The sequence below is a fragment of the Dermacentor andersoni genome, chromosome 7, assembly GCF_023375885.2.
Source record: "Dermacentor andersoni chromosome 7, qqDerAnde1_hic_scaffold, whole genome shotgun sequence".
Taxonomy (NCBI): domain Eukaryota; kingdom Metazoa; phylum Arthropoda; class Arachnida; order Ixodida; family Ixodidae; genus Dermacentor; species Dermacentor andersoni.
In genome coordinates, this window is record NC_092820.1 from 124,946,306 (window position 1) to 124,970,819 (window position 24,514).

Sequence of the window (24,514 nt, forward strand, 5' to 3'; positions counted from 1 at the left end):
ATGTTCATCCCGACCTGGCTATTAATTAGCTCCCTTGAAATCAGTGCAATAGAGCTTTATTTCTATTTTCTGTATTATTTATTCTTTTACGCGTTTCCCCCCCTTCTTCTATCCTTTTAGTGACGCTCCCCCAGAACACAATGCGGTAACATTAGCAGACCCAATGGCTTTGGCATTGCACTGCTGAACTCGAAATCGTGGGTTCAATTGAGGTCGCGGCGGGTCGTAGTTTGACATGGGCGAAATGCATAAAAAAAAAAGAAAGGAAAAGAAGAAAGAGTAAAAAAAATTAAAAAGAATGCTCTTGCACTTAGATATTGCGCGCACGTTAAGGAACCCCAGGTGTTCGAAATAAATACGCAGCCCCTCACTACACGGTGCACCTCACAACCAGATCATGATTTAATTTTGAACGTTTAGCACATTCGCTCTAAAAAGTATGCGTAAATTAGCGTCAGCACGTACGACGTCTCAGTGAAGCAAACGAGAGCACTGCGGACACGTACTCTTTTGTTTTGCATTGAACTCTGGAAATATTTATGCATGAACCTCATTTGTCATATTCTGATTAGTTATTAAAGGAAGAATGAAACTAGAGTTGCCGAGGAAAAGACAGCCTTGTCGAAGGTATGACCCGAACCCGCGACTTCCGCATGACGCATCCAAGCCAGCTGCGTCGATATAACTTTGTGTCCGCCTATTATACGACAGGCGTCATGCAGCACGTGACTTTAGCACGCGACAACCGGCTAACAATCTCTGGTACGCCTCAAGGTGTTAACACTGCCAAAGTCAAAGCCCTCCCTGTGATGTGAACGAGAGGACTTCTTTTTAAAAGTAAACGACGTGGACTAATCACACAATCAAACCAATGAAATCATAGAAGAAATCACCATTTATTTTAGTGAACTCTACGAGAACAAGGAAATAAAGTGATGGCAAGTGCTTTGAGTAAGTAAGTGTACTGCAATGCATTCCGCTTTCATGAAGGGCCTTACCAAATTGTCATTCATGTTTGCACTGGTTAAGATGCTCTGGTTAAGTAAGGTATAAACTCCAGGCTACTCTGGGTACACGTTTCCCCACAGGGCAACTCGATTGCAAAATGGGCTTATTACTGGGTGATCCTGTGTCAATAGAAACATACTCAGTAAAAATATGCCGTGGCAGGTAGCGCAATTATGCAACACCAGCTAGATTAGATGAAATTAGATGAAAGATGATTAGCAGTTGGCGTTAGATAGTTAACGAATCTTTGCTAATTAAGTCTGTAATTGCTCGCGTTCGAGCACGTGTCTCCGAAATGCAGAGTTGAAGGGGACCAGTAATGAAGTCATATTAATTGAACCGAAATTATTGAGAGCCACTCTTAAAAGGGTATATATATATATAATGACGTCTCAGTTAACCTTATCACCACTTTTTAACTTGAACTAGAGAAATATGAATAGCATGAATACATAATATGCTGCTGCGCCATTTGGCTGGGCATAAGCTACCTTTACTTGAATCCGACAAAGTGGGATCGAGCCGTCCTGTCGAACCGAAATCCGGTTGTCAGGTTCATGTAAACAATTGCGAGTAGGGCCAGGAGAGTATCTGTTAGTGGACAGATACAGGAAAAAAAAAATATAGTTGGGCCTATGTGATTCGTGCGTCAAAGCAGCTTTCATTATCCTTGTAAATAATGAATTTACGAATTATTTTTTTTTCTGATACACGTGTCACGTACGCTCTGAGGTTCGATGAGTCATAGGTTTCCTTCTTGACGTCACACTATGCGCCATGACGTCACTGTGACGTCACACTTGACACTATTATGGCATGTGTATTTTGCAGGGTCAAAGAAGAAAGATGAGTCGTTTGTGCTATTGCTTGTCGAGCGTATTTGAATGATTTGCTTTTGCTCTAGAAATCACAATGCGCAAAAAAAAATGGAAATCTACTTTTTGATAGGCATAGTAATGCCCGTCGCAGTGGCAGGCTGCCAAGAGTTGCTACAGATAAAGCTTCACAGATAACAACCGGTTGTACTTCTGTGATAGTCAAGGCCACTTCGATTCACTTTCAGATATGGGTGACACGAGCAACCGCCAGTATTGCCAGCTAGTTTCCGAGCTTTTCGACACCAGGGCCGCTATCTTGTACACGTTCTAAGAGCCGACGTTCAATTTCGCCTCACGCGATTGGACTAGATTGGCCTAGGCTGCGATATCGGCGCAGCCTGGGCAATCGCACGAGGCGAAATCGAACGTCGGCTTTTCGAACGTGAACAAGATAGCGGCCCAGTTCCCGAATGTCGAATACGGGTGCCGCGCTCCCCCGAGCTGAGCTAGTATCTTTGTCGCAGAAATTTCCAGCACTCCTCTACTTTATTACGACAGTATTCAAGACATCGAAAGAATATTTGCTACGTAGATGAAGAGCCTTACGCTGCAATGGCTGATACCCGCTATAAAGAATTAGCCAAAGTCGGGTATAGCCCGAGACAATTAATTAGAATATCGATATTGTAAAAAGGTAATTGACCACTTAATTCAGAACGCTCACATTTACATGAAGCCCAGAGACAATGAAACAAAGGAAGGCATGGCGTAAATTACTTGTTTTTAATTGAAATGTGGAAATGATAAATCAAAGGGAAACGCAGAACTGACGAAAAAAAGCAAATTCTCGCAGGTGGTATCGTATCCGACCTGCGGCAAAGTTTACATTTAGTCTACTTTGAATATCTTCTTCATCCTATACCATACCTCAATATACTGCATAGTTCCACGCTCAGACTGTCTCCGAACTTCCATGATCTGGGTTCCCTCATGGAATAGTAATTGGTGTCCCACAAGACAACTTGAAGTTTCTCTTAGGAAATTGTACTGCCATATTCTACACTGCCGTATTACCTGAATTGATACACGTGTGGTCGGTCTTTGTCCCACTCTGCGTTATTGTTTACGATGTGCCTGAATCTACTGAGGACATTGTTTCTATCCTGCCGCCAATTATTGAGGTAAAAAAGAAAAAAAAACGTATAGTAGTATTCATTTCGCCAAGTTGAGGCTATTACTAACTTCGCCAGCCATTGTCCCCCTTGGGGCGTCTTAACCGGAATTCGGCCACAGAGATGCTTTTCTTCCGATTTCCATGTTTATTTGGGACACGAGACGATTACCTCCTTCAATTCTAAAAATTATCCATCAATTCCTTAATATTGTATTCTGCTCTAAATTATTTTATGCCAACATTCACATTTTCTTTCTCACTTCTACAACTTTTATATCATCATCATCACCATCATCATCTATTTATATTCACTGCAGGACGAAGGCCTCTCCCGGCGATCTCAAATTACCCCTGTCCTGCGCCAGCTGATTGCAACTTGCGCCCGCAAATTTCCTAATTTCATCACCTCTATTTTATGCCGTCCCTGACAGCGCTTCCCTCCCCTTAGCACCCATTCTGTAACCCTAATGGTCCACCGGTCATCTACCCTACGCATTGCACGGCCTGCCCAGCTCCATTTTTTTCTCTTATTGTCAACGAGAACATTGGCTATCTCCTTTTGCTCTCCTATCCACAGCGCTCTTTTTCTGTCTCTTACTGTTAGGCCAAACATTTCACATTCCATCGCTCTCTGCGCGGCCATTAACTTGTTCTCGAGATTATTTGTTTACCTCCAAGTTTCTGGCCATGTGTTAGCACTGGTAGAATGCGATGATTGCACACTTTCCTTTTCAACGACAGTGGTATGCTTCCAGTCAGGATTTCTTAATGTCTGCCGTGTACATTCGAAGCCATTTTCACTCTTCTGCAAATTTCCTTTCATGATCAGGGTCTTCTGTGAGTAATTTACCCAGATAAACGTACTCCTGTACAGACTCTAGAGGCTGACTGGCGATCCTGAACTCTTGCTCTCTTGCCAAACTATCGATTATTGTCTTTGTCCTCTGCTATTAATCTTGAGCCCCACTCTTACGCTTTCTCGATTAAGGTCCTCAATCGTTTGTTGCAATCCGCCCTCAGTGTTGGTGAACACGACAATGTCATCTACAAACCGAAAGTTTCCGAGATATTCGCCATTGGTCCTCACTCGTAACTAAGCCTTCCCATTCTAATAGCTTGAATACTCCTTCTAAGCATGCACTGAAAAGCATTGGAAAGATTGTGTCTCCTTGCCTGACCCCTTTCTCGATAGGTAACTTTCTGATTTTCTTGTGGAGAACCAAGGCAGCTGTGGAATCTTTGTAGATATTGCCAATGTAGTCACGTATGCCTCCTGTACTCCTTGATTCCGATATGACTGGTCATATCTCTACTAAATCAAATGGCTTTTCACAACCCACGCTCTCTAATAGTCTGAGCTTCATTTTGGTTCATCTTAATCTATCTAAAGGTGGGCGGATGTAAACTTTTTCGAATACGAATCGAATACGAACAGTAAGTGTAGAATATCGAATCGAATAGTCAAACGCAGGCGCATGTATTTACAACATTAATATTTTTGTTGTATAATTAGGCATCATGCCTGTACCGATCTGTACAAAGAGACCGCTAATTACATAAAATACAAAGATTCAAATTTTGTACACATAATACTAATTTTATTTTTAAAGAACAACACGAATAGCTTCTCAAGACCTTTAGAACCTGGTTACAAGCAAGCTTTTCAAGAATGGATGGCTGCTGTATGACCAGCTTTCCAAAAACCTAAATAATTGGTTGCCAAAATAGTTGTTCGTGGATGCAAAAAAAAAAAAAAGGAAGGAATAATGGGTTGAAATAGTTGCGCGCACTAAACGCATCCCCCGGAGTGGGTAGCGCCAAGTCACCTAACAACAACAATAACGACAACGACAACCACAGCAACAACAACCTTGGGAGAGCCTGTTGCTGTCACTTGGATAAAGGGCTTCCGTCTGCTTTTTCTCACCTTTCTTACATCGCATTGATGAAGCTGTAAGTGGGCTGCACAGGTGGGCTGTGCAGTGGCGTAGCTAGGTCGTCTGCCACCCGGGGCCGCTAGCTCTTCTGTCACCTCCCCCGCCCCCCCAGGTGTAGTCGAGAAAGGCGAGGATATCGACAATTTTCGGGTGTCTTCAGACGTATATGACCCCCCCCCCCCCACTGGCCCCCTGCACCCGGGGCCCACGGCCCACGGACCTCCCCTCCCTCCCCCCCCCCCCCCCACCCCACCCCCGTTGCTACGCCGCTGGGCCTGTGGTTCGTGCGTCAAACGGGCCTGTTGCAAGGAAAACATCACTGGCTGTAGCGTAAAAGAAAAACTGCAACATGACCAGACTTCCCAAAACCCTAAATGACCGACTAGGTACGAAATTCACGGTTATCACGTATGCTGGCGCCGGGAAGTCGATAACAAAGCTCGCATAATCCATTTTGTATCTGTATAGCCTCGACAACTTTCGTCGGCGTTTCACTTGTGATAAATTGCCATACATTGTTTAGCAGACGGAGCACAGTGACCAGACTTTACCAGGCGGTTGTTGCGAAATATTTGGGGAGTTTAGAGTATTCCCAAGTACTGAATAGGTTATTCCCGAATATGAGTAGTTAGTTGGTAACATTTGATTCGTATTCGAAACTTCCAATATTCGACTACCACTTAAAAAAATATATATTGTAAAACCGCCTGCTTCTTGGCCAATCCCTCTACGTGTTTATGCGCCATAGTTGATAAAAAAAGATAATAAGTGGGCGACGCGGGCGTATGTACGTTGAGAGATTCCCGATTCATGAGCGATCCACCAGAGTGACGACAACGACAACGACAACAACAACAACAACGTTGCGAGAGCATTCTTTCTTGTGGGGCGACTTCACTGGGATCCAGCCACAGGGATGCTTTTCTTGCAGTTTACAATTTTATTAGAGAGACAAAAAGAGTACCTTGCTGAAATTTGTACAAATTATCCATAGTTTCTATTATTTCATTTCTTTACGTTAAATTATTTTATCAAAATTCTTAACAATATTTTCATTGCAAATCTAAATTACAGTTCTATCGTCCCACGCTCCGCTATTGAAATCTAGTTTCTCTCTACTTCTAACCATACGGGAAACCGCCTGCTTCTTGGCCAATCCCCCATAGTGGGTACGCGCCACTGTCTGGGACACAAGACAAGACAACGTTGCGAGAGCCTGTTGCTGTCACTTGGACAAATGGCTTAAGTCTGCTGATTTTTCTCACCTTTCTTCTATAGCATCGATTGAATCTGTAAGTGGTGTTCTGTGGTTCGGGCGTCAAACGTGGGAACTAGGCCTCGCGTCGATCAAACCAAAGTGTATTCGAAGAACGAAACAAAGCAAGAAACAAGCACGAAAGCGGCGAGCATCGACGCATGCCAGTGCGCTCCAGGCGACACCCACCAGAGGGCAGAGGGCGCCTGTGAAGGAGTCCGAAGAAGGCGTTGTTGACAGCTGCCGCTATGCTTATCTTGGTTGAGGAAGTGGCGCTGCAATGGCGAGGTCGCTCGGGTTTGACACGCAGGCCGCGCGTGCAACAGCTGTGGCCAGCCAGGCCTTCGCACTTTGAGAACGCGAGGTTTGGCGCTTGAGCCAACTGTGCTTTTCTTTAGATACATTCTTTTTTTTTTTTTTTTTTTCGCCCACGTCCGCTGTCCTCGGGATCTGGTAAGTCCCGTCAACCGGCGCGTGTGAAATGCGACCCGCTTATTTACGACCTATTTCGGTTGTTGCGATCATTCGACGTAATTTCTCACGCGGGTGGGGCAATGCTTTTCAAGCTTTGTTTGGTTTGGGGAAATGGCAGAAAAGATTGACCTGAGGCTGACTCCTCTGTATTCGCGGGTCAAGTCTCGCGATGATGATGGGAACGCCACGGAAGCAAAGCACGCGCAAATAACGCGTCGCACTTAAAAACAGTTCCGAAGAAGGCTTTTTTGCGCCGTAGATTATAGCCGAGGGGAACTGAAAACACAAGCATCTCACGTCTCTTATTGAAATGAGAAATAAAGTGCCGTTTCCTTCCGCCTAGGGCGAAATGCAAAAGACAGTCGCAGGCCGGCTATACGTTGTTTGAATGACTGCTCCAAGAAAACTGAAAGCACTGTCAAAACACTACCTGACTACTTGACACCGCGCGTCCAGCTCGACCCCTGCACCTTTCGGTTCACTGCTATACACAAAGTTGTGCTACTCCGCCCCGGTATAAAGGGGAAAGAGAGAGAAGGAGAATTACAAGCTGGGACTACGTGGACTGAAAGTCATGGATATATGGTCTTCTGCCAGCCGGACTTTTCGCAGCCGCGAGTCAAGAAACCCGTGCTTCTGTAGCAATGGAAGTGACGCCTGATTCGCTCTGCAACTGGATTTGCCGTCCAGCCCGACGTATAAGTACAGTACACGTCTTCAGTGAGCGGTCCATTGCGGATTTCGGATAGAAAATCAGCCAGCGATCTTCTTTAGGTGCACGTTAAAGAAACGCTGGTGGTCCAAATTTCCGGAGGCCCCCACTACGTCGTGCCTCATAACCAGATCATGCTTTTTGGCAAGTAAAACCCCATAATTTATATTGGGGTTTTAGGTAATTGTAATTAGAGTAATTGGCAGTGTAATTTGGGTAATTGGCAGTGCGGTTCTGTGGGTGGAGCTTTCACTAAATTCTTATAGGATGTCACGCAGTAAAGTCACTCCGCATCGTTGTCTGCCCACGCTGATTGCGTTCACATTCTTCCCATGATGCCCTTTCTCTTCCACATGTGCTACATGACAGTGTTGATGGAAAATATGACCGCTGAGCAAGAATTTCAAGTTCAGTCTCCGGGGCTCACTTTTGGGATAGCAAGTTGGTTCGGTTAAACCGAATACAGCAGACTAGTGAGCCAAGAACTGAAATAGCAGTGACAGGCTGGTAACGATATTAACCACGAAATTCACGAACCATGCAGCTCTTAGATGAGGCTAGTTAGTGTGTATTGCTAAAATAACAGCGTTGTATTGCATTTGAAAACAGAGCAGGCAAATATTTGACTCACTTGCTCCTGACCAGAAAGCCTCAATGTGCGAAAATAACGTAAAAACTGTGGCCATCAGGATGGCCATCAGAGCGCGAAAGGGCAAGGATGCATGTGAAAGACAAAAATTAAGGTGGCTTCTAGTTTTCTTTTTAAATATTTTAAGGACATCTTGACTGACTAGTTGGCTGATGTTTTCTTATCCTGACTAACTACGAGTAAGCACACACACCTCAAAGGGATATAGATAAGTAAATTAATTTTCTCCTAGAAAAGCTGTTCACGTAAGCCGACATCGTTGGTAAGATAAAAGGAGATATTAATAGGACGAATTCAGTGTTTCGCAGCAGACAAAAAAAAAAAAAAGAAACAGAGAGAATGTTATGAAGAGCGAAACACGTCTTAGATCGTCTTAGAACAAAAAGGGAAAAGCTGATGCTGAGTTCAAAACGCCAGCGTTTTGTCAAGTCAGCAGAGCTTGAAAAGGGCCCACTTGGTACTGTAGCTTCGTTCTATTGCGCTGTGGCAGGCAGGCTGACAGACGAAGTCGCCAGGAAACAAAGAAGAAGAAGCAACGAGATAGATTTAGGATATTCGGTCGAAGCCGCAGGGTTGGACATCGCCGCAGCTCCAACCAATGACGTCGGGTTCGCATATCGCGGTTCGCCTCGGCCTAACAAGAAAAGCCAACCCTGACTCCGCGCATGCTGCGCACGCGGCGGCATGCACGCAAAACGGGCAAACAACACCGGACACCGGATCTGTCATTCGATGCGTGCAGCCAAAAAAAGAAAAAAAGAAAGGCCCGCCGAACAGCGCACGTACAGGCAGGCGAACAAAACCAAAACCAAACACACCACGCAGCCAACCGCCATGGTAGGGAAACACAAAGAGAAGAACAAAAGCTAACCGAGAAAAACAAAATAATGATGCAGAACAGCGAACAAAAGAAAACAAAAATGAAGAAAACAAGCTCTTGATCAGACTCGGTGGCGCCGGTGGTGTAAGGTATAGGCCTCGGGGAAAAAAACCAACGAAAAAGACGAGCGATCTGCCGCGAGGGCCGAGGTATGGGCAGGAGGAGGGACGGCGCGCGGGGATCGAATATGGCACCGGCGTTCATCGCTCGCCTCTTCCGGTCGGCGCTTGACTCGACGCCGTCCGGGCTAGGACGTCGTAGTCATCCGAAACCGCCCTTTCGCACCTGACGGAGCCGGCGCCAGTTATGGCGTGCGGTTGCGTGCCTTTGATTCTCTGCTTGCATGGAATGCCGCCGCCGACGCCTGCCCGGATGAACAGCCTTCGTGAACAGCGCTGTGGCGTTGTCGTCTGCCGCCGCTGCGCTGCCATTGGTTGAAAGCTGTGCGTGAGCGTTGCTGCCGTCTGCCTCTCTCTTTCCCTGGACGTCGACGACGACAACAACGGCTACGGGAAGGCGTAGTAGGGACGTTTGGCGAGGATGTGGGAAGCAAGCAAACAAAAACGACGCTATGCTGTAGGCGATCGCGACTAGGGGCGTCAAGGTGCAAAGGTACGGAAGCGACGGATAGGACGACACCCGTGTCGTCGCCATGCTGTCGGCAAGGCGCGCACGGCGTTCAAACGCCGGACGCGCCTTCTCATTGTGTCTGAAGTATTGATGCTTTGTGTGCCACTTGTTTGGCGGAGGTTTTCCACGAGGATTCTATTGCGAGACTGGCTGACTGGCCGATTGACTCACTGAACTAATTACCGGCTGACCTATCGACAGAACAACTATGACTGAACGATTGGGACTTATGACTGAACGACTCACTCCTTCGCTCACTCGCCACTCACCTTGTCACGGTCGAGAAAGAGAAGCAAATACAGGGTGGTTGACCAGATGGACGTTCGGTTGGCTACCCTGAACGAGGGAGTGGGGATGAGGGATTGAAGAAAAAAGAAGGCAAAATGAAAAGGATAGTTCACATCCACAGTAGCAGACTCAGGCTGCTTTATAATAGGTCCGTTTTTTTTTTTTTTTTTTTTGAAGCACGCGTAGCTTTTTTCGTTGATGTGTAATTCCATGTATACCTAGCATATTTGCTGATACTGCAGTTGCTTCGACGTCCAACTTCAGCCTCTTCGCAGCCCACTCAGCCAAATGAACGGTCGACCGTTCATTTGGCTGAGTGGGCTGCGAAGAGGCTGAAGTTGGACGTCGAAGCAACTGCAGTATCAGAGGAAGGGCTCAATGGTCGCTGCACAAGCCATCGTCATGAAGAAGGAGTACGAATTTGGGAAGTCTACATCCAGTCGGAGGCGACGGCACAGCAATGTAGCGAGGCGTGTCGAACCCAAATTTTTACGGATTCGGATCAGATTCACGCTTTTCCGCTCGGTTCGGGATCGGCTCCAGCTCAGCAAAAATTACTACGGTTGGAGCTTGTTTAGGGCTTTCTGAACTGGTAAATTCGGGTTCAAGATTGGTTCAAAAAATTATTCGAATGCAACCGGTTTCCGACAAAAGACACGGTGCTCTTGAATGAACATGCTAGTTCACTTGATTATGGCGTATAACTATGGAGGGCTGTTTCCTTTTCCTTTTTTTCATAGGCATTAACATGAAAACGTCTCAAGAGTGAGGTGCCAAGCACTGTTGTAAATAGGCATTTCGGGAACTCGTGCATTCAGTGGGCTTCATGGCTCCCTGTGTGGCCATCCAATGGGTTACCCCACGACACCGCTCCTCGACATAGTCTCGTTCATCGATTCCTCAAGAGTACTGTCGCAAAGTTGTTGTCCTGCTTTTCTTTTGTTTTGTTTTGCTTTCTAAGATGGCTGCCCAATCCGCAATTGCGGTACAATGCCCAAGTTCCTCAAACAAGTAAGAAATCATAAACTGTACAATTTTTCCTTGCGACCAATGCAAAGCGCGCGTCAAAGGCGATCGTGCGTGCAGTTGAGTGAGCCAATGACATCACTGCGTTGAGTCACGTGACCGTTCCTGCGGCAACACTCCGGGTGCTGCGCTCAGTGGACCCAAGACGTGAGCTCTACTATCGCCAACGCATCAGCATGCCATGCCATGGTCGTAGAATTTCAACGACGCCGGGCTGAAGCTGTGGTCGAACCAATTCGGAATGGTCCCTCTGCGTTTCGCGTTTGGTTCGGTTCCGGTTGAACAGAAAATAAGGGTTCATATGCGGTTTTCGGGTCAGTTCCGGTTCGATTCGGCACTCTGCTACGGTGTCGTACCGGGAAAGGCTTGATGGGGATCGCATCTGCAGTGATGGATGACGCACGCACAGACGACGTTTGAAGTACTCCTCTAAGTCTTCCAAAGAGCGAATGTGACGTCGCGAGCCCTTCGGTGCAGTTTCCTAGCTGCGTCACTTCTTGATACTGGCGTGATCATCATCATCATCATCATCATCATCAGCAGCAGCAGCAGCAGCAGCAGCAGCAGCAGCAGCCTGGTTACGCCCACTTCAGGGCAAAGGCCTCTCCTATACTCCTCCTACTACCCCGGTCTTGTACTAACTGTGGCCATGCTGTCCTTGCAAACTTCTTAATCTCATCCGCCCACCTAACTTTCTGCCGCCCCCTGCTACGCTTCCCTTCCCTTGGAATCTAATCCGTAACTCTTAATGATCCCTCCTCATTACATGTCCTGCCCATGCCCCATTTCTTTTTCTTGATTTCAACTAAGATGTCATTAACCCGCGTTTGTTCCCTCACCCGATCTGCTCTTACTATACCTGTTCCGTAGCTTGATCCGGAATTCCTCTATTTTCTCTCTTACCGCTAACTAATTGATCGGCTTCTTCTGTACCAGTTTCTTCCGTTCCCTCCTCAAGTCAAGGCTAATTAGAGTTCTTATCATACTATGGTCACTGCAGCGCACCTTGCCGTGACCATGGTCCGTGCTTAATAAGGTCAGGGTGCGAGCTAGTTGGTACGGTACCTTCCTCGTCCTTGTATTCTTCTCTTGTCCGTGTTTTTCTAGCGCAGGTTCACCATGATGGTCCGTGCGTTATCAAGGGCTGATTGAGCAACTTTATCAGCAAGAAGGTTGCCGAAAACGCCCTCAGTTATGAGGCAGCCACTTTAAATAACGTCATGCGCTTTTCGGACAACCGCAATCGTAGAATTTTACTACGTTTGAGATAAACTGCCCGTAATTCCCATGACGCAGTGCCGCCTGCACGCTCTGAAGGGTTGCGTTAGAATCACAGATCACCGCTCATTTGCGTGGCGATTGAAAAAGAATACCGAGGTTTTACGTGCCAAAAGCCACGATCTGATTAAGAGGCACCCCACAGTGGGGGACGACGCATTAATTTTTGCCACATGGGGTTCTTTACCGAGCATCCAGTGCAGGGTACATGGGCGTTCTTGAGTTTCGCCCCCTTCGAAATGCGGCCGCATCGGCTAGGTCTCGAGCTTGTAGTAGCAAAACGAAAAATCCGCTAAGCCACCATGGCGGATTACATGGCGATTCCTGTTCAATATATTTCACAGCGAAGTGTATGCTGACCGCGTTCACATTTACACGGACGGGTCGGTCACGTCTACCAATTCCAAGGCCGTTGCCGTTTCGCCGACCCGCCTGCATGGTTTACTGCTAAATTCCAAATGTCGTTTGTCACCATGCCCACAGGACTTGCCGTCCTTCGTCCTGGTCGAAAAGCACGTTTTCCCGCTCAGCCTTAGAAAAAAGCCGGCGAACGCTACCTGAACGCAATCAAAGCAGTACTGATTGTTATCCTCTTCGGTGGGTCATGACTTTTTCTCAGTTACCAAACCGAAACAGCGAAGAAAAACATTCCTAGGTGGCGACATGAACAAAAAAGACAATTTGCGCCAGGGCTGGAATAATACGCGAATTTGTTTCGTTTGATTCTATTGCTTTCTTATTCACCGCCCACGACTGACCGATCAAAGTGATAATGCGCACGAGGTGACGCTTGCATCACTGACCACGCGCGAAGACGAATAGCATTGCAATAGAGTCCCTGTATTATCCCTGTCCAGTTGTGCGCGACCTCTAAGGAAACATAGAACAAGCAGTCAGCGTTATCCTCCCTGTTCACCCAACTCTTCATGCAAATTTGCTTACTGCGATGAAAATGTCAGGCGTCGTATGTAGCCATCGCGAGCAGAGATTCTGCATCAGGGACCGCATTCTGCGACGACTGTTTGTTTTCTGTTTCATTCTAGATTTTTCTTACCTTTCATGATGAGCTGGCAAAATACTGTGACTCGTTATCGCTTGCACATAGGCTATACTTGGTCATACGACCGAGTGTCAGGAAAAATCAAGGAAAAATAATGGGGCCGAATGCGCAGAAGCTTCGACTCCGCGCAACAGTTTGGAGCCGTCTGACAGCCTCCCTTAATAACGTGTCCGAAACCAAGATTTGCTGTCAATTGCTATTACGACCTATTCTGGGGTATTGGGGGCGAGGAGTTACGGAGTCGCCATCTGTCGGAAGCGCCTCTGTTGCGTAGTATGACGGATCACGCGGCGCACTCCTCATAGGTTTCGCTTACGGCGCTCAATAAAAACACCACGCGGCAGCCCTCCTGGACATTTATGTAGGTACTCTCAAAACGAGGGAAGTTTTTGACTGTCGATATAATAATCTTGGGCAAACTTAAAGCACAGAATCGTTTACAGACGCTATCTCTTTACCGAATACGTACAGCGAACGCCACCACGCGTGGTCGACGCGATGGAGTCTCCCGAACCGTCGTCTTGCGTGAAAGATAGGCAAACGCTGAAAGTAAACTATGTGAAATATGTTCTTATAGTAGGCTGTCTGCATGACCAAATGGGACATAACAGAATGAAGTCTCAATGCAGCGATCGCACGGGATCGCAGCGACCGACTGCGCGTCTGCATGCATGCCCGCGCACAATGTTTTGCTTTCGCTGTGAGCGCGTTTTCGCACCGTGTGTGCGTGCCGTGAGCTTTAGGCCGCAGCATATGAGCATTTGACCGTACACTAGCAACTATTGTTGCGTGGACGCTATCAGAACTGTTCAAAAACAATTTCGTTATAGGGACTTCGACTCTTACGGCCACTGTGATGCGCCGTCACGACGATTCAATCTTTTTTTTGTCTTCTAAGTTCTTGGACATTTCAATATTATTTCTCAAGTTGCGTCGCACTGTATGTTTATCGGTCTTCACAGCGTGCGATTTCCCTCTGCTTCTTTTTTGTAATCCAGTGCATTAATTCGTAACACAGGCATGACCACATGCCATGCCTTTCTTTAATGTGCGTCTTACCGCTCCCTTTCCGTTCCAGGGAACTTGCCAGTATCTAGCATCAACAAGTTCATAAACCAAACCGTCCTGACATTAGTCAGGCAGCGGGCGCGGGCGAGCGTCTCAGTGCGCCTTTTCTGCTACTCACCGAACATCGCGCAGTCCCGGCGCCGTAGCAGAAATCTTCCTCGCGTCTGTGCTTGCTGCATACCCGAGTTGTTGCCGATGGCTGTCTGCCGGTTCTAAGTTTCGCCAGCCAAGCTTCACGCAGCTCCTTGCCGTGCGGCTACGTGTGAATAAGGCTGACACCGAGCTCCGTTGCGTACGTCCGGCACTGCGGCACCGAACAGTAGCCTACCATGATGCACGCCTCCCAAAGGCAGCCACTACCTATTATAGTAGTTTCAGATGTTGCCAAGTTGACACCCAAGGCGGTAAAGCCTCACCACTTAATCAGAACCGCGGCGCACGTGAGGCTTTAAACTTCCGTTTACAGCTCGCTCCGGCACTTCCGAAGCAGCCGACGCAGCCGCTGTGTCCACGTGATCCCTCATGCCACGTCACGCCGACGGTGGCGCCAGCTTTTCGAATGGTGGAGCTCGCCTCCATGCGATCTCTGTGAACACGAGCCCAAAATACACAATGCGCAGTTCCCTATGCAGATCGCATTCACAAAACTTCTCTGGTTATAACACCGGTTCAACATTAACCGGCTCTTTTGTCACCCATGACGCATGAATATAATGACAAAATCGTCGCGGCGATGGCCTCTCGGGGATGTTTCGTGCAGGAGAAATATCGTAAGTAGGGCCCGAACAGTGCTCGCATTGACAAAATTTCTCTTTCGTAATTATTTTCCGCAATTGACGATCGTCTTGGATATCACTCCGATCACTCTTTTTGTGGCGGGCACCAGCCAATTAGAAAATTCGCTTACATCAGAGAAGCTTTATGAAGACGAGCGCAATATTCCACTTCTCCAGTGATGATAATCGTGGTAGGTTAGCGCAACCTAATAACGGACACAAAGAACGAAGTGGGCAAGGACGGGCGCTACTAGCACTTGTTTATTCTCTCGTGCCGCCCATCGATATTTCTATAATTTGTTGTGCGCATGCGCCGTCGCGTCATCACATTACAAGGGAAGAAACCACTGCTCAAGTCACTCGCGCATCCAAGAGCAAACCTGCATGAATTCGCACTCAGACCAATGCAAGATTATCGTAGCTTTGCTGACACAAACACAGGCATTCCTATTGATAAAGAATTCCTCCAAAACCAACCGAGACTTGCAACTTTTGCTGCTTCCTAGGATCTTTGTCTCCCGAACTCGTGGTTCACGCCAAGACGCAGAAACGTGCGCGGTCAAAAGTGCGTGTTTATCCCCTTTCTTTTCTTTTAAATTTTTAGCATGCTCCCCAGGACGGTCGTTCACACACCTTTCCATCTGGTTCATGTATAGATTCTCCCACATGACGTTGCGATGGAGTAAGTGACTCCAGTGGAGCATTTTACAGAGCGACACCCATGCTTTGTTTGGCCTCCGCGTTTACCTTGAGAAGCACATCCGAGGACAGAATTTTTTTTTCAGCTTATTATGGGCCGAGATAACCAAAAAGTCATTGTATCTGCCAGCAACCTAGAAAAGTGGAAAGTACGACAAAAACACGTGGTCAGTGTTGAACTTCAATTGAAGGTCCAGAAAGTGCCTCCCGTCCGCGTCAGGAACCTCGTAGGTGAAAACCAGCCCTTGCCCGAGCTGACTGAAAACATTGAAAATAGAAATTAGGATGTAAGAAACAACACGGACGACAGAGAAGCCACACACAGACATTGCTGACGAGGTATAACGGTGATAACGACGAGGTAAAGTTCATTGAGCGAACGAAAATTTCGGTGGATAGGTTCCTGGAACTTCTTATGTTTTACTTGGAATGCACATTTGAAGGTGTTTTTTTTTTTCATTGATATGATATAAGGAGACGTTGACGCACAATTTAAGGCGCCGGCTACTCCTTATCTCTTGAATGGTTCCATCATACAACAAGAAGGTGTTCACCATCAAGTGTATCTACAAAAGAGGGGTATTTGCATTGACTCTATACTGTAGCACCAATACTTATCAACATCTTCTTGATAAAAGTCGGCAGGCTGATTCCGGAGCGATTGAATGGGTTGGCATTCAAAGTATTTCGTTCTGTTGACGATTACCTGATCCTGCGCGAAGTTGATGACATGAACAAAGGAGTGGTAGATATCCTCAAGCTATTCAAAGGAAACGGAAGCGGTCTCAATTTCACGTTTGAGTTACCAACAAACAAACCTTCAGTTTTTAGACCTAACGCTAATGTTCCACGTTGAACATGTGTACTGGCAGTACTCACCTAGGTCGCAAAAGCCACTCTTAACATCTCAGCCCGTTCAAAAGCAACGAAGGACGGTATGGTTGTATCGGAGATACAAGCGACCGTGTCGAAGTCATGTGTAGACACAGTGCGCAGCTGTGTATTTGGCAGATTCCAAGATTACAATAGGCCTGGTATCCGGACTACATTGTTAATTAAATTATAGGGTTTTACGTGGGAAAACCACTTTCTGCTTATGAGGCATGCTGTAGTGGAGGACTCCGGAAATTTTGACCGCCTGGGGTTCTTTAACGTGCACCTACAACTAAGTACACGGGGACTACATTGTAACTAGGTCCTACGAGAAGGAGGCACGATGGATCAACGCATCTCACAGGCGTGACAAGTAAGCAAAATATAGGCAAAATCAGCTCGCCCCAGTAGCACATGTTCCCAAGCTTGCACACAATTTAAGGAATGTCGTATCCCAATAATGTGTGAACGCCGCATCTCACTTTCACAGCGCCCAATAAGTTGGCCAGCATGCGCGCACGTGTGGAGCACCGGGTATAGAAGGCGAATCTAAAAAAACTTACGCGGGAAGCATAGCGCGGGAAGGACGATCGACAAAGGCGAGACAGGACAAGCGCTAACATGTAACTATGTGTAACTGTATGTATTACCAACCAGCCCAAGCCTATACTCTTCTGAATCTAAAAAAGAAAGTGTGCTGTCTAGCGCAGAAGCCCATTCATTGCGTGGGCGGCAAATGTAATCTGCCAGATCCCTCTGTCCTGCAGCAATGTCTATACTGGACAGACTGGAAGATGCGCCAACGTCAGATTGTGAGACCGTGTGTGCTTCTCTGTCGTCCGTGTTGTTTCTAGCGCTGGAGAAGCCATCTCAAAGATGAATCAAGACCAACTAGCCCCGGCTGTCATTTCTGCTGTGGGATGTAAGGTCACCCTGCTTTGTTAAAATAACTTATAAATCATCGACACATGTGAAAAGGCTTCAAAACGAGCATCCCAATAACAGAAAATTGCAATGCTTTGCCACCATTAGATAAAAGTATATCATATAATAAAGGACCTACGCATGGGCCTATACACAGCCCCTGACGCTGAAAAAGAAAGGCTGCTCATCCAAAACCATATAAGTGTCCACTTGTCCACTTCATTCTTTGAATCCGTTATTAAATTGCGGCATTCTACCACAACTATAATGCGAGATCAACTATCCCAACAGTCAGTCCTCCTCCAAGATAAGTTTTCCTCTGCCCTGTTCGCTTGTTGCCCTTGACATAAACCCAAGACCCTACGGATGACATGCGCATACCAGCGGTTATCTGAAGGATCCCTGGCAAAGTATGATCTGTCATAGGTATTACTCTGAAAGACTGATGGTAGACAAATCTTTTATAATGGAACAAATGACGTTGGTGATGTAACGAATTCATTGTTTTGGGCTTAGATTCGGTTGGAATGTACAAAAAATTCAGTGAGGTGTTTACACAGTAGTGTTTTTCTCGATTACCTCTAGCAAATTTGATGTGTGATCGGTATTTCGAGAGGCCCACGATAGACAATAAAAATTATTTTGAATGGAGAGCGAGTACATTGTTTGCAGTTCGGTTAGTTCTGAGTTAACACGGACGAACAGACGGGTACCAACAGCGACAACACATATTCTTTTGCATATCGATCGATCAAGTGTAGTACGAGGAGCCCCAGATTTTTTAAAAAAGCTTTTAGAAGTTTAGTATTCGTCACGGTGCGCAGACGATGTTGATTTTATGTGCGTTAATTAGTAGCCTAGAAACTGAAAAGTACATGTGGGTCCTCGACTCGATATAAGAATTCCCGGAAACTTTTGGTGAAGACGTTGATGATTATGAAGATAACGGTGGTGGGGACCTACAAGGAACACCTGTTTCTTTTTTTTCTGATGATGATGGTGATGCTCTCAGTAACTGTTTCACATACCCATTGAGGAACATCAGCCTAGAATCGGACGGTTTGAGCAAAGAAAAGTTGATATCATCTTAAACATCATTAAATATCCGACAGCATTAAAGAAAGAAACAAAATCATGAAGGCATGAGCACTCAGGTTGGTATTAGCAGTAGAGTACAAAAGAATATGCATACCGAGAGACAGCAATAAAACAAGACAAAATGAACTATCAACATACAATACGTAAATATCAAGCACAATAAACACCAAGCAGGTAGGCAGCGATGCTCAACGTAGAAACATTCCGTCGCAGTGCAAACGCTAATGCGAGTGTGACTGCCGCAGCTCTTTTAACTCTGTTTCCGTCTGCCGGTCGTCCACTCGATGCAGGGGCGGTGCCAGCGGACGCGCCAGCGGTGGCGACTCGGTCCCGTGCACCCCGCGCTCGAGTCCCCCCCTGATGGCCGGCATGTGCATGAGCGTCGCGGCGCCCCACCAGACGGCGCTGCCCGCCCAGAGACTGTCTCCCGCGCTGCCGGGACACCACCTGCAGGACGACCTGACGACGCTCGCCTACCTGCAGCAGCAGCAGCAAACGCAGCACCAGCAGCAGCAACACCTCCACCACTCCCAGCAGGCGGGCCACCACTCGAGCCACCACCCCCACCACCAGCAGCAGCAGCAACAGCCGAGGTCCTCCGCGCTGGACGACATGCCCGCCATGTCGGTGAAGACCGAGCCCGGACTGTACCCGTCGCCGGGACTATTGTACTCCTCGTGCGCCTTCGACCCGATGCACCACAGTCTGCAGCCCATGGTGCACCAGTGTTAGCCACCGTCCGTGGGAGAGGACAGTGCCCCACCCCCTCTCCTTTCCACTTTTTTAGTCAACAATTCCAAGCTGCAAGCAAAGTGTGTCCCGTGTTCGCAAGCGGACACCTGACCGTCTCTTCCGACCGTCATCAACGTAATGAATGCTGGCGTTCTAGTTGGTGATGCATTCTCGTATGTAGCAGTGTTACGGTGCATGCAAATTGTAGGGGGGGGGGGGGGCGAAGAACAAGAAGGAAGAGGACAGACCGCTATTGACTTTCATCTAATGGTTTGTTTCAGTGTGCCGTCAATTTGTATTAATCAGTAGAAACAGGCGATGACATTTGTGATTGTTAGCGTATGACGGCGATGCGGTGGTGCGCGATTATCTTCTTTTCATTCCATTATCTTTTTAAATGTTGACGCCTCCTTGGCATTAATTGCAGAGCTGCCCTCGATAAATCTGTTAGTTGTAAGTCAACACTCTGACCTGTTCCTTGTTATTTCTACATACCCTTTGTACGTGCTGTAACACTGCTACGAAGAATTCATCAACACAGCTTTTTGGGATCCATGGTCGGCTTCAGTGCTAGTTACGATATCCTAATGAGTAGGAGCCTACATGTGCTTCTTATGCTGGGTAATCGTGAATCTCGTGGACTTTTTGTTTTACTTCTTGGAGAATAGTGCAACTGTGGTAGTTTGCGGTAGAACCGTGGGTTATGGTCTCGTAGACAGCTTGCCACAGAAGTGCGCGATAACTTGGCGTGCGTGAAAGCAAACCATACAAGGACAGCATTTGGAGCATTTGCTCAACTGTAGTAGCGCTGAAAAATGTGGCTGTTTATCACCTGATGCGCAAGCTGCACGGCGTGACAGGAAATGTTAGGAGAGCGCAATGCTATCGAACTGTGGTTCGGTAGTCCCGTTTGTTCTTTGCCTTCGATCCCGAATGGTCTTTGCGGAGACATCAGTGGCAAGAGGCGATGAGAAAATCGGCAACCAGTGTATGTCGTCACGTTGGCGTCGATGTGAATGCTGGCATAGTGACACTTCTTTGGAAGTGTGTGTGGCTTTTTTTTTTTCTTCGGACATTTGAGCGTCAAAGCCTCGCATTGGTTACGCGTTCCGACAGCGCGTATTTTGTTGTTGTGATGCTCTATAAAGTGCGAAAGCTCACTTAGAAGTCTTAAAGAAGTTGTTGTGAAAGCTTTCGCAACCATTATCAATGATTCACGTGTGCATAGTAATAGGGCTTCTTCTGAGCAGAGTTCATTAGATTGAAGTTCTCTGTAAGCGTGTTACAGTTTTCGAAGTAGCGGAACATCAGAGACGTGCGCAGTAACGCTGCTGGCGCCATCTTTCGACGCTCACATTAACTAGAACATAAATAACTATGATTTCGACGACCTCCTTTCACTTGTCTGCCGATGCGCCAAAAACAGACAAGTTTCATTAGCGTAAGGTAGATTTATTCGCTTCTCATTCACTGCAAGGACATTGGCGAAACACATAAACGTTTCTAAGGGATTGTAGTTGAACAAAGAGCTACATGATGGCGCTGGCAGCGCTGCGGTTGCCGTCGACGTGCCCGGCGCTCTGGCATTCCGTAAATTGTGGTATAAGTTTCCTGAAAATCTATCTTTCTCTTTTTATCCCTCTTAACCCTTCCCCCCGTGCAGGGTAGCCAACCGCAACTACCTCTGTTCAACGTCCTTGCCTTTCTCTGCATTCTTTTCTCTTTCTCTCTATTCAATATCTCTTTAATATCTGATACCGGTTCTGTTCGCGGTAAATGTTTCGGTTCATGTGCTGCGTCTCTTTTGTCCAGTCAAATTTAGGTTAGCTCTGTTTATGCGTGAACGCGTTTGACCTTTAGTAGCCGCCTAGCTGACACACTTTTCGATGCAACAGTAGTGCCAAATATGTCAGCCTGAAGCAATTACATATTTCTTTTAGTTTCTAAGCGCATCTGAAGGCACTACAAGGCTAATTTCACGTCAAGAAAGAGCCAGTAAAGATGTCCAACGACTACATTTTTCACTCTTCCGCTTTCAGGAATTCGCGCATCTGTCATTCGTAAAGAGGCATTATTCCGAGTGTCGCGAGAGCTAAGCGGTATTCTAGACTCAGCGTTATTCCTTGTTTCTATTTAGCTTTTGTTGCGCCTTTCTTTACGAAAGAGACGAATTTTTCTCAGTTCAGCTCTTCAAATGTGGACTAGTACAAATGATATGTTGAGACGTGCCAGTATTCATTTTTCAGTATTTTACCGTCATCTGTTTCGCAATATCACGGTGCGGTTTTAACATACGCTTGCCTACGTTGATAGCTGTGCTTGCACCTATCGGAAGCCCTCCATTGGTTCTCAATAAGCGCAAAATAGAGAAAGTGATCGATTCTGGCGTTTGCCTGGAGAGCAATGTGGTGCGGCTTTTTCTTCTATATATGAATAGCTACGGTTACTTTTGGAGTGCTACGCGAAAAATCGCCTGCCATGCATTAGCCCGACCGAATAATGTCTATAGGCCCACAGTGTCACTCTTAGACTAATCCGCAACGCTTTGTAACCATTCAGTTGTATGCAAAACGGGGTGCTGTAGCAATTGTGCAATTCCAAATACGGTCGTTTAAAAGCGGAGCTAGCGATGGCCATGCTCAAGGCGTAAGAAAGTACACCTCTGTGAAGCGAGCATGTGTTATGCAGGCGGCTTTCTGGAATTTCTAACGCGATATAGTGGCGATGCCAGCTATAAATGATGATGTCGAAACGGACACGCATTCAAGTATTGACAATTTCATAGCACATCAACCATCAGAAAACGAAAAAAAAAAAAACTTAACGCAATTTCTTCTGTGTTTTATTGTTCCTGTTTTGCGTGTGCCGTCAGCTGTCCTTCTGTTAGGCTAACAGTTTTCTGTTTGGTTGCTGCGAGCGCGTTTTCGTTGAAAACATTTACTTTGTTTTGTTTCGTTTTGTTTTGAGCGTGTGTGATGTTTATTCTCGCTGCGGTATGTGCTAGCGGGTCAGACAACGAGAAAGAATAAAGTGCATAGTTCTTGGTGGGCCTCGAAAAATTGCACTTAGATACGGGACTCGTAGGGGAACGGAGAATGTCTTTTGAATTCGAATGCGCATATGCAAACGGCCTCGAGTGTTCGTCTTTGATTGTATGGATCTTTGGTGACGTCACGCGGTTGCGCAAAGCTGTGACGATTTTATCAAAATTTTGATCAGCTCTCGCAGTTTAGGACACCAAAAAGACGTTGAGAAGAACAAGTGACACTAGAGAACATAACGGCATTCTTCAAAAAAGCATTATTTGCATCTATTTGATTGGAAGAGGCTGATATAGAACCCAAGGCATGGTGCTGGTGACGTCACTGATTTCGTAGTAGACTTCCGGGTTGCGTTTGCACAGGAAAAGTTTTCGAAGGCTACTAGCTTGAGTTTTCCGTCCGTTTAGAAGGCAATATTATCCTCCATTACCAATGGGCGACTAATGCGGACAAGGTGCTACCAAAATTCTTAACGTCCGGATAATTTGGCGGGTGCGCGAACCTTGCGATGACGTCACCATCGGTCTTTGTTTTCGTTTTTGCGTATTTTCGGTGTAGCGCAGCCTTTGATCACGCATACACAGTTTTCTTTTTTTTTTTGGGGGGGGGGGTATTTCGAAAGTGCAATTTAGTAATAAACTAGGACTAAATATGTCTCCCGAGTCTCGATTTGAGTTGGATCGGTATAACGCCTGGACTGACATCGCCGCATGAACGAACCAAATATAAGTTCGAGCACTATCTTCTCTGCGAATGAGTGCTGATTAATGAAGGATACCTACCGCGTTTGACGTACCAACAGTATTCGAAAAATTGAAGCAACATTGAGACTTTTATTTTAAGCTGAGACAAGACACGCTGATGTCGTCACGTGGGCTACAAAGTACATTACACTCGATCATGCATGTTGTGAGCAATTTACGTAGTTTTGTTCTATTTGTTATCGTACTGCTTTCCTGATTTTTGCGTGTTTGCAGTTGAGTGTTTCAGAGTTTATTGACATGTATATCAGATGTGTTTCTTTTTGTGTTCAATGCACCATATTCGTTTCTTTTTCATTATTAGATTTCTTCTTCGCGCATCATTCTCGGTTAATTCTAGCGACAGATCTGCGGCGCCAAAGCCGATTAAAGGCTGTCGCTATATATCTCATCAGACATAGTCCTTTTTGTTTAAGATCTGCAACGCTAAATAGTCACATGGAGGCCCTTGTCTTTTATCGCAACTAAACCTTTGCCTTTTGTTCCGGCAAGCTAGGCATCTATGCGCTATCCAATGAAAAAAAAAAAAAAAAACGCTGCATATCAGGAGTTGGCACCGCTGCTGCAGTTCTGTCGCTCGAGTCGGCCTCGTCTAAGCGGGAATCAGTCACGTGACCCATGTTTGTCAAACAAACTGTTTAATTGTGTATCCTAGTGATCTCACAGTGCGACCGCTGTGTTTCTGGTTCATGAACTACTTTGTGCGAGCATCGAAGATGACAAAGCGACCGGAGCTCATGAAGATCGTATAGTCGCGTTATTGAAAATGACAACAATAAACAAATGTCGAAAAGGGATAAAGTCCTAACACTTTTCACCCATCAGTGTGATTGGAGTTGTCATCGCCGCAAGGCATCGTAACACTTGTCACACAGAGTGGGCGCAGGAAAAACTCCTCAGCCTGGAGCGAGCGTTTCGACAAGGACGCTTGGTTTCATCAGGCGTCATGACACCTCTTCCTCTCTATGACAACTTTATATCGATCGTTGGCGCCGGACAACGCTTTCCAAGCAGTGCGCAGTGCTTAGTATTGTACAGCATTCCGTAATGTTGCATCGCAAACTTCCCGCCCGTCAGCGTCGGTATAGCTGAGCGAGGAAGTCGCTAAATTTCGCTCGTGCCTAACCATCTTTGTTAAACGTTTACCTTTTTGGAATCTTGCCAACTTTTCGGCTACTTCTTTAGTGAAGATAAGTGGCCAGTAAACTATATCCTGTTGAAACTTTCCTCGACGTACATTGACGTGGTGCTTCACCTACGTCAACGGAGCGTATGTGCAGCTTTATTTGTCTCTACTTCTTTAAAGGCACCCTAAAGAGCTTATTTGTGAGCCATCTGGGATCCATCAAAACT

The 24,514-nt window shown here is 46.5% G+C and overlaps 1 protein-coding gene across 1 annotated transcript in view; it reads left to right on the forward strand.

The window, feature by feature from the left end:
- The window catches only part of LOC126533869 (uncharacterized), a 70,040-nt gene extending 46,086 nt beyond the window's left edge, over positions 1-23,954 (forward strand). The window contains exon 6 of the mRNA XM_050181063.3: positions 18,918-23,954. Within this exon, the coding sequence (XP_050037020.1) occupies positions 18,918-19,359 (442 nt within the window). The 3' untranslated portion in view covers positions 19,360-23,954. The remainder of the gene's footprint in view (positions 1-18,917) is intronic.
- Positions 23,955-24,514: the final 560 nt, after the last annotated feature.